The sequence below is a fragment of the Bombyx mandarina genome, chromosome 02 (assembly GCF_030267445.1).
Source record: "Bombyx mandarina strain Sakado chromosome 02, ASM3026744v2".
NCBI lineage: Eukaryota > Metazoa > Arthropoda > Insecta > Lepidoptera > Bombycidae > Bombyx > Bombyx mandarina.
Genome location: NC_143209.1, coordinates 1,486,869 through 1,502,325, shown reverse-complemented (window position 1 = coordinate 1,502,325; position 15,457 = coordinate 1,486,869). Strand labels below are relative to the sequence as shown.

Genomic DNA, 15,457 nt, shown 5'->3' with positions numbered 1-15,457 from the left:
AAGTGCACAATATAGCAGATTTTGGTTTGACAACGACGATATCTACTTTACATAAATATTTTTTGGTAGTTTCTTTAAACGTTTTGACTATGGTATTGGTATTGACTATGATATGATATCGAAGGGTGAAAGGGGTATTTGGTTTAAGCAACATGCGCTTGACACGCGACATTTATCTTTGTAATTAAAGGTCCGTTTTATTTGATATCAGCATCAGCAGTTCAATGTTTTTAATTGAACTTTTATTAAGTTCACCCCATTCAAGTAACTGAAGAAGTTTTTTTTTTGTTTCAAATAATATTTTTTCCAAATTTTAAACTTTAAATGGCTCTAATGTAAACACAAAATGTTACTTAAACTTTAAGGCTATTTAGCTTTTCACTCCTTGCAATGGTATTGACTTATGATATTGAGTTTGATAATACTTCAAAAAGACCCGTAACTTAATATGACGTATTTTGCGGTAGGCAGCGGCTTGGCTCTGCCCCTGGCATTGCTGAAGTCCATGGGCGACGGTAACCACTCACCATCAGGTGGGCCGTATGCTCGCCTGCCTACAAGGGCAATAAAAAAAAATAAAAAAAACGTATCTGACTTATCTGACTGCATCTATGAGTTTTATATGAAAATTTAAATTATATTCAAAGTAAAGAATTAAAAATAAATACACTTTTGGAATATTTCGCAAGAACATCACGAATTAACTTATTTCCAAAAAAATGCATAGTTAAAATAGCTTAATTAGTGCGTGTGTTTTATCAGTTATTCTCAATCAGAGCTGTGTCCCTCGCCATTAATGTGAGCCATCAATTTTGTAATTGTATAGGCATTGTTGAAGTCCATGGGCGATGTCTAAGACTCGATAAAACCGAAGTAATATCCACATTTTTATATTAAAATTAATTAAAATTAATAATTAATTAACATCAATTTTTATTTAAAAATTAATGAAGCAGGAACCTAAAACTAAAAAAAACAAATATAATAACTAAAATATACTATTAAAATGAGTCCCTTTGAGTACTAAAAAACTAAAAACAGTAAAAGTTTATTTTTGTGTGATGTAAAACACGATGAAAAAGTTTGAGAATCACTGATTTAAATATACTAATTAAATTTTATATTGGATTTGTTCAGTGTCCACAATATGTGTGGGATTGAATTCAAACAGCACTGAAACGATTAGGCTATATTCATTCATACTCAAACAATTGCAGCTCAGAATGTACCCTAATTATTAAGTACTTTTGCATTTTATATTACTTTTCGTTTTTTTTATTTTTATTATTAATGAATTAATTCCAGAAGCTTGTGTAATATTTAGTTTATATGTGTAGTTGTTAAGGATAAAGAAGATATAATTTTATAAATAAAAATTTTAAAGGAATGCATATTTGTTTTATTTCCCTTGACATTTTTATATATTGAATGTCCTCTGAGATATGCTGCTGGAAAGGGCGTCCTGCGAGTCTGCACGGGTATGTATCACCGCCCTGCCTATTTCTGCCGTGAAGCAGTAATACGTGTCAGTTTGACAGATGGGTCTGTCTTTGTATTGTAAAAACGGAGATCTTAGAACTCGCATCTCAAGGTAGATGGCGACATTTACGATGTATGGACTTCGCCAAATGCGAATGCCGCCAGACACAACCAGAGAAGACCGGAAAGAGATCGAAGTCACTCTAGACACAACCGGAACTTGAAAGCACCTACTGTCATGATTAGGTTATGTTGGTAGACGAAATTAAACTTTAGCGCGCGCTAGTTTCATCACTCAGACCCATGGAGTTAATAAGTAATATTAACTCTATGCTCAGACCATAAAATTACTTTTACATGCTAATCAAACTTTAATACATATTAACGATCTTATTAACTAAAATATCGATCACCTAAATTTCGTAACAGCTTCGACTTGAAAGAAAGTTAATTTTAACTGATTAAGATTGGATAGATTTTGTTCACTGCTACTAGCAACAAATATTTGAACCTTTTGCCCTATCCGACCTAGACACTGATAAATTTTTAAATAGATAATGTACATAAAGGTCAGGGGAATTTAATTTTTTGATAGAACTCGTAGTTAGTGGCAGTGTTTATTTCTATACTCATCAAGAAATGAACCTATGTATATTAATTTATTGTTATTGTGGTAAATTTAGTGATTTTTCGGGATTAAACATGTGACTGTGGGTATAATTTTTTTTTTTTTGCGTATCTGTCACTTATTTATTATGAATTGTGGAAAAACCAAACCAAATCCATCTATACAAAAGGTTCATGAATCCTATTCACAAATGTTTATTATTTAACTTAGATCTGATTAATTTTACTTTTTCCTTACTAATACCATTTCATTTCATTCCATTTCAAATATAATCATCATGACTACATTCCATTCTACTTCCACTTGTTTCATTCATTCGTTGTAAAACATTTGGCTGTATATTCGCTACCTTTGGCAGACAGACTCTACTCGTAATCGCGTTCCAAAACCATCAAAACAGAATATTAATACTTTGTGTCATAATTCGCAGTCTCGTCACTCAGACTAGGCTTGAGTATGTAAGCTAGAATGAGAAGCAAATAATTGGAAGAGTTCCAATAAGAATAAAAATTTACTATTTTGCAAGCTGATCTGGAACGTAAAGAAATATGCCAACTATTTAATTTGGGGGTTATGTACAATTATTGCAAAATAATAAAAAATCGGTTTTTGTATTAGAAATAATTAAAATGAAGATATACACAAACAAAAATAATACTGGCACGTTAAAACTGTTAATAGCGGCTAATTTAGCAGCAAAGAAAGTAGAAATTGTGGAAGCCGAGTTTGAAGGTAGGTAGATGATTTTCTCATTAAAATTTAAATGCATGAATATTATTAAAAAAATATTTATGAATTCTACTAAACTAGAAATATAAAATATGTTATTATAACTTTCTTGTATTATAAAATATCGAACACTTAATTTATAGTTTGAATTGAGAAACTGGTTAGTAAAATGTGTTTATTAAAAATATGCTTCATTTTGTGTGAGCTAATGCTATTTGGATTAATATACGAACTCAATAATATCGTAATGTTCTCTAAGGACTTCTTCAAACGAGGTTCGGACAGAGTCCAGGTTGATGTACTAGTTTTATCATTAGCCGCATCTAAAGCATAGGACACCATATTAGCGATACTACTATTGGTAGGTGGAATATTAGTAGGTGGTTATACTAGGGGAGTTCCTTGAAGGGTTCATTTAAGTGTAACTGACTCCTGTCTTTTTCATTTTATTTATTTTGGCCCCTTGACCTCAGCAACATCTCTTCTCTCAGCAATGTGCTTTGCCAACCACAACTTCTCTCCTTCAAGTTATATCACGGTTACTCAGATCTCCTGCTAATTTCTTCATTCCTGATTCAATCTTGTAGTGAATTATACAGTTAGGAAGGAAGTTACTTTATTTAATTTATTTATTTTGTATTAAAGAAGTTATTAAGAAGGAAGTTATTACAAGAGGCCCAAATCTCAAAGGGTGCGATATCTTGCACTTCTCAGGGAAAATATTGTGCAGGAAATTCCTAAATGAAACATGACTTTTAAGTCAGCCTACAGAATTTGTTAGCGTCACTACAGGACAAGCAGCGTCACCCTCATGGGTAAGATGCGAAGAATCATAATCTTCATCCCCATTTGCTGCCAACCTGTACTGTCAAACACTGCGGTAACACTGATCAGGTGACTCAAAAGGGATAATCGATCATCAAGCAGGATCCACTCCTCAAATATCTGGGACACAAGGCTGTAGGGCAAGGTGAAATTACAGACAATCTAACCCAGAAGTGCTAGCTCTGATACTCTTATCACTATTGATGTGGTTGATGAAATCTATTCTTTACAGAAATGTCTGTCATTCTAATTTAGTACATCCAACCTGCCTACTTCTTATCATCATTCATCATCATTATCCTGCCCTTCTCCCAGTCACCTGGGGTCGGCGCAACATGTTTGCTCCTTCCATACTCTTCTATCATATACCATTTCTTTGCTCACTCCCCTCCTACCCATATCGTCTTTCACACAACCCATCCATTTCTTCTTAGGTCTACCTCTTCCTCTAAATCCTTCCACATTCATAGTTAACACTCTCTTAACAACCTCATTTTCATTTCATCTCATCACATGTCCATACCATCCCAAACGCACACTCCTCAGCTTCTTATAACTATATATATTCTTATAACTTCTTATAACACCTGCCTACTTCTTATAACTACATATATTACTACAAACAATTTGGTATCAATATGTTATGAATTCCTTCTGAACCCAAATCTGGATACTCTGGATATAAAAGTCAAATGCATGAGAGGTTGTCACCTTATAGTAACAAAAACAGAACAGGATTTGTCTGTTTTGTTTCTACAATTATTATTTTTATGCAACATGGAATTCAGTAAAATTTTTGCTCATGACTTAACGGTGTTTTTTTATTGCTTTTGTAGACAGAGTAAAATATGGCCCCATAACTTGAGGGTGAGTGGTTACTGTTGCTCATGCCCACAAGTAATGCCAAGGGCACAGCCAAATTGCTACCTACTGCTGAGTACGCTTAGCCAACCTCGTTTGAAGAATGACATATCATATTACTCGTGATCAAAGCATTTACTGTCTGATTTTAAATATTTTTCTCATGATGCAGCTGTGAATACCAGTTTGAAAGCTGGAAGAGCCATTGTACTCATATGCATTCATAATGTGGTGTACAAGTTGCCTTATCTTTCTTAACACTAGTCATACCAACACACAATGGTACCTATTTGTACCATACCGGGTAGATAGCGGTATACAACAAGTATTTCGCAAAATAAACAAAACAAAAAAAACATGTGTGGCACTCGGGGACTGCCGCGGTAAAGCTATTGCATAGCATTTGCTATCAACTTATGCAATTATAATTAGACCATCATAATTTAATATTAAAACAATAATAAAATAAGACGACGCTATATTTATAAACATTAACTGTCCCTTCACACTCATAATCTAGACCGCGCGTGAGAGAGATGGGCAGACTTTTCATGATGGTGTTAGGTTTTATTTTCGTTACGGAATTTCTTGATTCGGTTGCCGCACTCAAAGTCCGCGATAAAAGCTATGCAATAGCTTAAAAACAGAGTAATAACTGTAGATTAATTGGTAAGACAAATTTATAAATTCAAATGTGCAAAGCAATAAGAGAATAAGTGCATTTTCAATGCAGATGTTCAAAAAGGGTCATTTAACCCCTTATGGTATGTTTAGTGTTAAATGAATTGTGATAGAAAGTCAGTGTGTACGCTACGTACAACTTTACGTATCTGCCACTTCATTTAATACGCATATGCTATTGTAACTTTCAAGTTATGGCTTCACTCTATCTCTATGCTTTCTCCTGGTGGACGGTAACATTACACGTCTGTGATTGCAGACGATGTATTCGCAGGGCCCCGTCAGCTGCCGCTCCTCGAGGTCGATCCAGAACTAAGGTTCTTTTCCAGCAACGCGGCGGTCCAGTATCTGTTCCCGATCCTGGACATGTCCGAGAATGGACAATGGCAAGTTTTTTAATACGCTTTTATTAGCTTATTAGACGTATGTATGTTTGTAACGGAATCATTGAACATGATTATGACCCCCTTCAAAACGTCGGATTAACTCGAAATTTGGTATACTTATTAAGAACCGATGACAAATCAATATTTTCAAATAAAATTGAAATTCAACTAAAAAATGAAAAATAAATAATGGTTCAAAAACTAACGAGGATACCGAAATAGAATGTATTTCTGAGAGACTTAAAACAAAACAAAAGGAGGCAAAGTTATCCAGACGCCTTAGTAACAGAAATCGACAATATTACCTTTTTTTTATTGCTTAGATGGGTGGAAGAGCTCACAGCCCACCTGGTGTTAAGTGGTTACTGAAGCCCATAGACATCTACAACGTAAATGCGCCACCCACCTTGAGATATAAGTTGTAAGCTCTCGGTATAGATACAACGGCTGCCCCACCCTTCAAACCGAAACGCATTACTGCTTCACGGCAGAAATAGGCAGGGCGGTGGTACCTACCCGCGCGGACTCACAACAGGTCCTACCACCAGTAATTACGCAAATTATAATTTTGCGGGTTTCACTTTTATTACACGATGTTATTCCTTCATCGTGGAAGTCAATCGTGAACATTTGTTGAGTACGTATTTCATTAAAAAAATTGGTACCCGCCTGCGGGATTTGAACACCGGTGCATCGCTACACACGAATGCACCGGACGTCTTATCTTTTAGGCCACGACGACTTCAAAACTGTCCCGACGTTCAAACCGAAACGCATTACTGCTTCACGGCAGAAATATGCAGGGTGGTGGTACCTACCCGTGCGGATTCACAAACCTCCTCCCACCATAGTTAACCACCATTTGTCCAACTATATGACTTTTACTTCGCGCCCCGTCCTGATGTCCGTGATGGTCTTCAATTCAATGGTGAAATTTGAAGGCATGGATATTATATATTATTTATGGATATTTTCTATTTTATGGATATTATTTATATTATAAATTATATTTTTTATGGATCTGGACTGCTCAATAATGCAACACTCGACACGTATGCATGTTGAGCACTTTGGATTCAAACCAGCCTTTAGGTTAAGGTAGTTATGATGTTAATTTTGAGTTTTTGTTTCTGTTTTTTTATTATTATTATTGCTTTTGTTTTATTCCAAGATTGTAGTTATTATTTTTATTTAATTCTGGTATAAATGAAATGTTAATGAATTTAATATGGATGCAAAAGTGTAGGTATTTTATTTATCGATTGAGGCACTACGAAGTCTGCCGGGTCAGCTAGTAAATAAATAAATAAAATAACCTCATAGCGATGCTCAATTTGACTTCCAGTCAGCAGCTTCAAGAATGGGAGGCGACACGCCTTCAGCCGTCCCTGAGTGCCGCGCTCGGGAAATCCCCAGCTTCTGACGTAAAGCAAGTCTTGAAGTCGTCGCTTGAACACGTCAACGGATTGTTGGAAGGCCACCAATACGTTCTCGGGGTGTGTGGAGATTTGGTATTACCATGTGGTCCAGTACTTCAATTTACATGTTTTTGTTTATTGTTTTGATGGGTGGACGAGCTCACAGCCCACCTGGTGTTAAGTGGTTACTGGAGCCCGTAGACATCTACAACGTAAATGCGCCACCCACCTTGAGATATAAGTTCTAAGGTCTTAGTATAGTTACAACCGCTGCTCCAGCCTTCAAACCGAAACGCATTAGTGCTTCACGGCAGAAATAGGCAGGGCGGTGGTACCTACCCGCGCGGACTCACAAGAGTTCCTACCACCAGTAAAAACCGGATGATGATCTCCTATAGAATGTTAGTAACGACCAATCTTTGCAGGACAAAATCTCAGCGGCCGACATCTCAATATGGAGCACGTTATATCCTCTTACTCACAATGATGATCTCCGAGAACAGTATCTGAAGGAGCTCGGTAATATAAGGCGTTGGTCTGACGCTATTGGAGGTGCAAAATCTGTTCAAGTGAGTTTTGTTTTTTCCTATCTAATCTGATAGCCTTGAGAGGCTATATCAGCGTCACCTTAACTAGTAGGTGAGCTCACGGGGCTCAAACCTGACGACGTTGCTAACACGAACCCTAGCAAGAGCCGTGCTTCGCAGAATCTACCACCGGATCGGAAATGCGACCCACTGAGAAGATCCAGCGAGAAACTCAGTGCGCTGTGTCTGTGGGTAACCACTAGTCTATGTTAATATTCTGGTCATGCTTCCAGGAAGCTGTGAGACAATGGGGCGGTTCGCCGACTGGACCATTCGGACAGATATCTGCCCTGGGCTTACCACAGGTCGCCAACCTCGTCTCTCCTGCAGGGTGAGCTATCATCATTTCTTCTTCTCAGTCGTACACTCCTGGCGGAGTGGTCGTGGTTGCGTATGTCTTAATGCTTGGTTGTGCCTTTTGAGAGACATTTTTTTTATTGCTTAGGTAGGTGGACGAGCTCACAGCCCACCTGGTGTTAAGTGATTCGTGGAGCCCATAGACATCACGCAAATGCGCCACCCACCTTGAGATATAAATTCTAAGGTCTCAAGTATAGTTACAACGGCGGCCCCGCCCTTCAAACCGAAACGCATTACTGCTTCACGGCAGAAATATGGAGTGCCTACCCGAGCGGACTCACAAGAGGTTCTACCACCAGTAAAATGCACACAAGGGGCTTTTTGGCGGAAACGCGAGGAATGAAGTTGTGTGATTTGTTTTATTTTGTCTATTTAGTGTTTCTTCGGGTTTAAATATGTAATAATGGTGGTTTATTAACTGTTTAATATCTGTGAAAGTGCACAAATGTGGGAAAACGATACAAAGTCACTGGATGTAACGTCTCGGGATCTTCCAAAAAGTCCACTGAAAAAATCTCAGTAATATGACTACCATTTTATTGAGATTACATTTCATCCCATATCATCTTATCTCATTTCATTTAATTTCATCCCATTTTAATTAATATCTCAAATTAATCATCTTCATTTCATATCATTTCACTCCATATTATCATTTTTCATAAAAAATAATAATATAAATTGAAATAAGACACGACTTAAAGGTCTTAGTTACCAGGTCTCAAAATACCTTAAAAAAACAGCGTTAGTCGAACCATTTCCTCTAACATAGTATTGATTCGCGATTCAATGAAGCATTGTATCGAATATTTCTTCTAATGCTTCTTGAGTAGCGCGCAATGTAAGACAATTAAACAGACGAAGCGTGGGTTCAATGTCCTCGGAATACACTACCAATTTAATTTATATTAAAGTTATTTTAAATAATGATAAAGTTATTTATTTCACATTAGCGAACCGCTCTGGCTCCGCTCGGGTCATTAACAAAATTTTCAACGATATTTGACGTTGTTTTATTTTTAAAAATAAAAGAACACTTATTGCGGCATAACTATAATAGTTAGACATATGCTGTCGCGACACTTTTTGTAAATAATAATGTGTTCTACAAAGTCGTAGTACATTATTTCATTCTATCATCAATAGTTTTCGCAATAGGACATGCGATGTAAAGGTAGGTAATTTTTTTACACCTTGGGTTACGTTATTGGAGTTTTAGTAACGATCCCTAATATTTTTCAAAAAAGATTATAGCCTATGTCACTCGGGGATAGTGTAGCTTCCAAACAGTGAAAGAATTTTTCAAATCGGTTCAGTAGTTTCGGAGCCTATCCAATACAAACAAACAAACAAATTTTTCCTCTTTATAATATTAGTATAGATTCCCTATTTAGTGGTTTAGCAACCAGGTCATAAAATCCCTTAAAAAAAAAATCACGCACACAAGTTTTGCCGGTAAATACGTCTGTACTAAATTGAAATATGGCCGCAGGTCGCCGGATGACGACGCCGTGGTCCAAGAAGGTCCGACTCCTGAAGAGATCGAAGCGGCAAAAGAGGGATGGCTCAATGGTCTGAGCAAGCTGCAGCCTCCGTTGAAACAAGAGAAGATTGTGTAAGTCATACAGGGTGTAGGTGTAACGACTAAAGGAAAGATCTTCCACCGAACGGTCTACCGACCAATATTTAAGCAATATTATTACGGTGGGGCAGCCGTTGTAACTATACTGAGACCTTAGAACTCATATCTCAGGGTGGCGCATTTACGTCGTAGATGTCTATGGGCTCCAGTAACCACTTAACACCAGGTGGGCTGTGAGCTCGTCCACCTATCTAAGTAATACAAAAATAATAAAAAAAAAAGTTATATACATATATAGTAACCCGCTCTAGGATAGAAGTAGGTCAGATCTGAAGGAAATCTGAGAAGTGCACTTGGGTTGTCGAGCTGACAGTCTTCCTGGTGTTAAATGGGCATCGGAGCCCATAGACATCAATATGAGTTCTAGAATCTCAGTTCTAAAGCACAACGCCGCGCGGAAAAAATAGGCGGTGGTACCTACCTGAGTGGGCCCACAAGTGAGTTACCGCATCTCCTATATCTACTAAAGTTAGCTAATACAGTTCTGTAAGATGATCTAATGTTACTTTATGTTTCAGGTTACCAGTGAAGGGTCGTAAGAACGTACTGATCACCTCGGCGTTGCCCTATGTCAACAACGTTCCCCACCTCGGCAATATCATCGGATGCGTTCTATCCGCGGATATATTTGCAAGGTGACATATCATTTGTATCATCTGTATAGATATTAGCGCTTATTGTTTAGTGCTACGATGGATGGATGAGCTTCCGACACGTCAATGTATGGACATCATCAGTAAATGCCACCTCCCACCTTCAGACAAGAGTTCTAATTCGCCCTTAGACTTTGAGCTTCAAGGTAGGTGACGGATACGCATTAAAACATTGCTCTAGATTTTGGGGGTAGTTGAAAATTAATTGAAAAAAATATCTAAATTCAAATATCCCGCCAAAATCAGGCCTCTGACAATCGTGACGTCACTGTTATCTTCATAACAGAATCTTTATAAATGTCATTAAACAGAATTACTCAATACAGATGATCGTAATGTAGAATAGGAATCGCAGCGCATAAAATAAAACTTTCACTGTTCCAAAATCTTCTATTATAATAATAATTAATAATTGTACTGGCTTGTGGTACATAAGGGAGTTTCTCGTGGTAATAAAACTCCAGCACTTGATACTATTCTTATATATTTAAATGGGGATGTACAGCGTGCTTGAAGAGCGGGTAGTGAATGACGGTGAAATACATTAACTTATTAAGCTGTGATCGCCTTAGAAGGCTAGCATCTTTGACTTTGCTCTAAAATAATTGAAGGCACTGGCCTGAACAATAATTAACACGTATAATACGTCTTGCTCAATTTTCAATAGTCTTAGCCATCTTGTTTTTCTCTGTCATTCTGTCTGTCATACTGGTGGTAGGACCGCTTGTTTTTACTGGTGGTAGGACCGCTTGTGAGTCCGCGTGGGTAGGTACCACCGCCCTGCCTTTTTCTGCCGTGAAGCAGTAATGCGTTTCGGTTTGAAGGGCGGGGCAGCCGTTGTAACTATACTGAGATCTTAGAACTTATATCTCAAGGTGGGTGGCGCATTTACATTGTAGATGTCCATGGGCTCCAGTAACAACTTAACATCAGGTGGGCTGTGAGCTCGTCCACCCATCTAAACTATAAAAAAAAAAAAAAAAAACCTTACCGTTTTCTCTCACTCACATCTCAACGCTCCGTTCCACACTCTTTAAATACATTACGTTCTTACTAATCCTACAGTAATGTATTATTGTAATTAAATTTGATCAAATTATCTCCACTTTTCATAGAAACACAAAAAAACACCCTGTATATAAACTTTGAGAATGGCTGTAAGCATCCACTAATATTCACTATGGAACTTGCGCCCGATAAATGGACATGAATTTGCGGAACAAAAATTATATCATAATAAAAACGTTTAATTTCAGATATTGTCGGTTATGTGATTACAACACGCTGTATATATGCGGCACAGATGAATACGGAACCGCTACGGAGACTAAAGTAAGATATTGTGTACTATTAATACGCTTTTATATATTAGCTTCAGACGTATGTAATGTATATTTGTAACGGAATCTTTGAACATAATTTTGACCCCCTTCAAAACGTCGGATTAACTCGAAATTTGGTGTACTTATTAAGGACCAATGACAATTCAATATTACAAAAAAAAATATTGAAAAAATTGAAATTCAACTAAAAAATTAGAAATAAAGAATAGCAAATAATAGCACTGGTGGTAGGACCTCTTGTGAGTCCGCACGGGTAGGTACCACCTCCCTGCCTATTTCCGCCGTGAAGAAGTAATGCGTTTCGGTTCGAAGGGTGGTGCAGCCGTTGTAACTATACTGAGACCTTAGAACTTATATCTCGAGGTGGGTGGCGCATTTACGTTGTAGATGTCTATGAGCTCCAGTAACCACTTAACACCAGGTGGGCTGTGAGCTCGTCCATCCATCTAAGCAATAAAAAAAAAAGAAAAAAAAAGCATAAAAAACTAACAAAATACGCTTTTATAAAAAATAGAAAATAAATTTAATTTTTTTTTAATTGCTTAGTAGGGTGAACGAGCTCACAGCCCACCTGGTGTTAAGTGGTTACCCGCGCGGACTCGCAAGAGGTCCTACCACCAGTATCCTTCGCATATGAGGATACTGGTGATATGAGATCGAACTCTTAACTGTATAACGGTTGCATATCAGCAACCGGAAATTTAGGACGCAAGGATGCAGGGCGTTGTCCTTAACTGATCTTGCCTTGTGCTGTGTGCTCGGTGCGAATTTCTTAACGTTCTCGATAGCGTAAAAGTTAACTCATATTTGTATGGAGTTGGAATGTTTGCCTACGTTTGCCGCTAGGGGCGCTGTTCCCCCTGCATACGTGTTTATGTTAACTTTTACACTATCGAAAACGTTAAAAACCTCGCACTAAGCACACTGGAAATATCCCCTCCCCTCTCACTCTATCTATACTAATATATAAATCTACAGTGGTTTTTACTTATGTTCCATTATAACTACTGAACCGTGCATCCGATTGACTTGAAACTTGGTATCCATGTAGAAAATACATGTACTTAATGGATAGGCTAATATTTATATGAGTGTTGGACTCCCTGCACCAGTTGCGGGGGCGTTAATGATGAGAATCTTTGTGGGGGTGAGATATAATAATGTTAATTTTAATTGCCCAGCGAAGCGGACTGGTACAGCTAGTTAATAAACTAAATGTAAACCATTCCAGGCGCTAGAGGAAGGCGTGACACCCAAACAGATCTGCGATAAATATTTCGAGATACACAATAATGTCTACCGTTGGTTCAACATTGGATTCGATTATTTCGGGAGGACCTCCACAGAGGAACAGGCTGAGTAAGGGTTTTTTTTCAACTCCAGACGTGCGGAAGAGCTTACGGTCTACCAGGCTGGACCTCAAAGACGGTTTTTTATTGCCCCTGTAGCCAGATAAGCATGCGGTTCACCTGATGGTGAGTGGTTACTGTCCAGCAATGCCGGGGGCAGAGCCGGGCCGCTGCCTACCACTTAATACTCTCCACAAGCCTCGTTTGAAGAAGGACATGTCATAGCGCTTTGGAGACACCGTGGAGGGGAGCTCATTCCATAGTCGCATGGTACGTGGCAAAAAAGACCTCTGGAAACGCACTGTGGATGACCGCAGTGGCTCCAGTGGTGTGATGGTAAAAACTTTATACCTTTATTTAAAAAAAACATTACTGTGGTTTTGGGCTTATGTCTTCGAGCGGGGCGGACCTTGTGTTGTCCATGGACTCCTATGACCGCACCCCGTTGGGGCCCATCTGCAGACATTAGTTCGATGCATGCATAGCATCAGCTGCAACTTTCGATTATCTGTAATAATCTAAGTCTGTGTAAAAGGCATTAAATTATTCACTACTAGCTGATTCAGCAGACTTCGTAGTGCCTTAATCGATAAATAAAATACCTAAATTTAACAAAAGGAATCTGTCCGACGGGGGACACGTGAAAGGAAAAACAAAATCGTTATTTTTATTTATTTCCGAGCATTTTCATATTTATATAACCTTTCAAACCTTCTCTGGACTTCCCCACAAATAATTCAAGACCAAAATTAGCCAAATCGGTCCAGCCGTTCTCGAGTTTTAGCGAGACTAACGAACAGCAATATAGAGATTATTATAATATTGAATCTAAATCGTTTTAGTGTGCCCTCACAGGATCACCCAGAGGCTGTTTCTGAAGCTGAACGAGAACGGCTTCGTCAGCTCGCAGACCGTCGACCAGCTGTTCTGCGAGAAGTGCGACAGGTTCCTGGCTGACAGGTTGGTTTTCCAGAGACGCTTCGAAGGAAGGCAGGTCATGATACAGTCTACCGCCCATAGACCAGAAGAACACTTATACTATAGAGCCGCGTTCAGACTACGTTGGAATATTGTTGCGCGCTGAGGGTTCGGGATAAATAAAATTTCACCAAAGTACAACTTAAAACTGTATTCAACACTTAAAACGCTCAATAACAACTTTAACTCTGCCACGTACCATCCGGCTATGGAATGAGCTCCCCTCCACGGTGTTTCCCGAGCGCTATGACATGTCCTTCTTCAAACGAGGCTTGCGGAGAGTATTAAGCGGCAGGCAGCGGCTTGGCTCTGCCCCTGGCATTGCTGGAGTCCATGGGCGACGGTAACCACTCACCATCAGGTGGACCGTATGCTCGTCTGCCTACAAAGGCAATAAATAAAAAAAAAATCGCTTGTTCCGCTTCGCTTCAGGTGATCCATTCGCTGTTTCGCTTCGAGTAGTTCCGATTATTGACTGACTGCGTGCCATCTCTGTAACGTTTTATAGTCGATACGACATCCCTAGAATTATCGAGAATATTCCACACACATCTCTAGTAGTAGCTTCCGCTATCTGTCAATAGATGGCGTTGTACTTATCGAGCGTTCTGGGCGCTACTAGATCCTTCGATATTCGTTCGACTATTCGGCGATAGATGGCGTTACTCTTACCGGCGTAACAGTATTTTTATACATGAATTACATTATTTTTTTAGCACTTCAACGATATATTATCTAAACAACGTTCTGGCGCCCCTTAGTAGCGGCGGCCAAAAAGGTCTCTGGAAGCGCGCTGTCCATGAACGCTGTGGCTTCAGGTAGTATGCTAGCTACGTCTGACCGCCGCCCCCTCCCCCAGGTTCGTGGAGGGGACGTGCCCCCACCCCGGCTGCGGATACGAGGGCGCGCGCGGCGACCAGTGCGATAAGTGCGGGAGGCTGGTCAACGCGCCGGAGCTGCTGCAGCCGAGGTGTAAGGTCTGCGCCCACCCCCCCGTCCTCAAGCCCAGCGAGCAACTCTTCATCGAACTAGGGCAGGTAGGGGGCCACTGTCACACCACATATTTATTTATTCATTCATTCATTCATTCATTCATTCACTCATTAATTCACTCGCTCATTTGTTCACTCATTAATTTATTCATTCAATCATACATCATTCATTCATTCATTTACTCATCCATTCTGTCATTCACTCACGCATTCACTCACATGCTCATTCATTCAATCATACACTCATTCATTCACTCACATGCTTATTCATTCAATCATTTCCTTTATTTATTTGGGAAACAAACAGTACCATACAAAAAAATAATATTCAAAAAAATATAGCTAAAACAATAACCAAATATGTTTCCACAATCAAAATCACATATAATTAGAAAGTGAACAGAGAGGAGAAATTTAGAAATGAAAATTAAAAAAAAAAAAAAAAAAGCAACACAATACGCACATATGATTTTGTACATCAACTTACACTATAAAACTATAATAATGATCGGACTAAATCACCTTATAAATATTTTAAAATAGCTT

General features: G+C 38.6%; 1 protein-coding gene across 3 annotated transcripts in view; it reads left to right on the top strand.

Annotated features, from left to right (window-relative positions):
• The first annotated feature begins 2,625 nt into the window (after positions 1-2,625).
• The window catches only part of MetRS (methionyl-tRNA synthetase 1), a 28,838-nt gene continuing 16,006 nt past the window's right edge, over positions 2,626-15,457 (top strand). For 2 of the 3 annotated variants that reach the window (XM_089732986.1, XM_028185345.2), the window contains exons 1-11: positions 2,626-2,839; positions 5,463-5,589; positions 6,935-7,085; positions 7,433-7,576; positions 7,828-7,925; positions 9,447-9,569; positions 10,115-10,231; positions 11,506-11,581; positions 12,824-12,951; positions 13,797-13,901; positions 14,779-14,956. In XM_089732986.1, coding sequence (XP_089589112.1) covers positions 2,737-2,839; positions 5,463-5,589; positions 6,935-7,085; positions 7,433-7,576; positions 7,828-7,925; positions 9,447-9,569; positions 10,115-10,231; positions 11,506-11,581; positions 12,824-12,951; positions 13,797-13,901; positions 14,779-14,956 — 1,350 coding nt within the window. In that variant the 5' untranslated portion in view covers positions 2,626-2,736. The remainder of the gene's footprint in view (positions 2,840-5,462; positions 5,590-6,934; positions 7,086-7,432; positions 7,577-7,827; positions 7,926-9,446; positions 9,570-10,114; positions 10,232-11,505; positions 11,582-12,823; positions 12,952-13,796; positions 13,902-14,778; positions 14,957-15,457) is intronic. The other variant, XM_028185346.2, reaches the window with a different exon arrangement.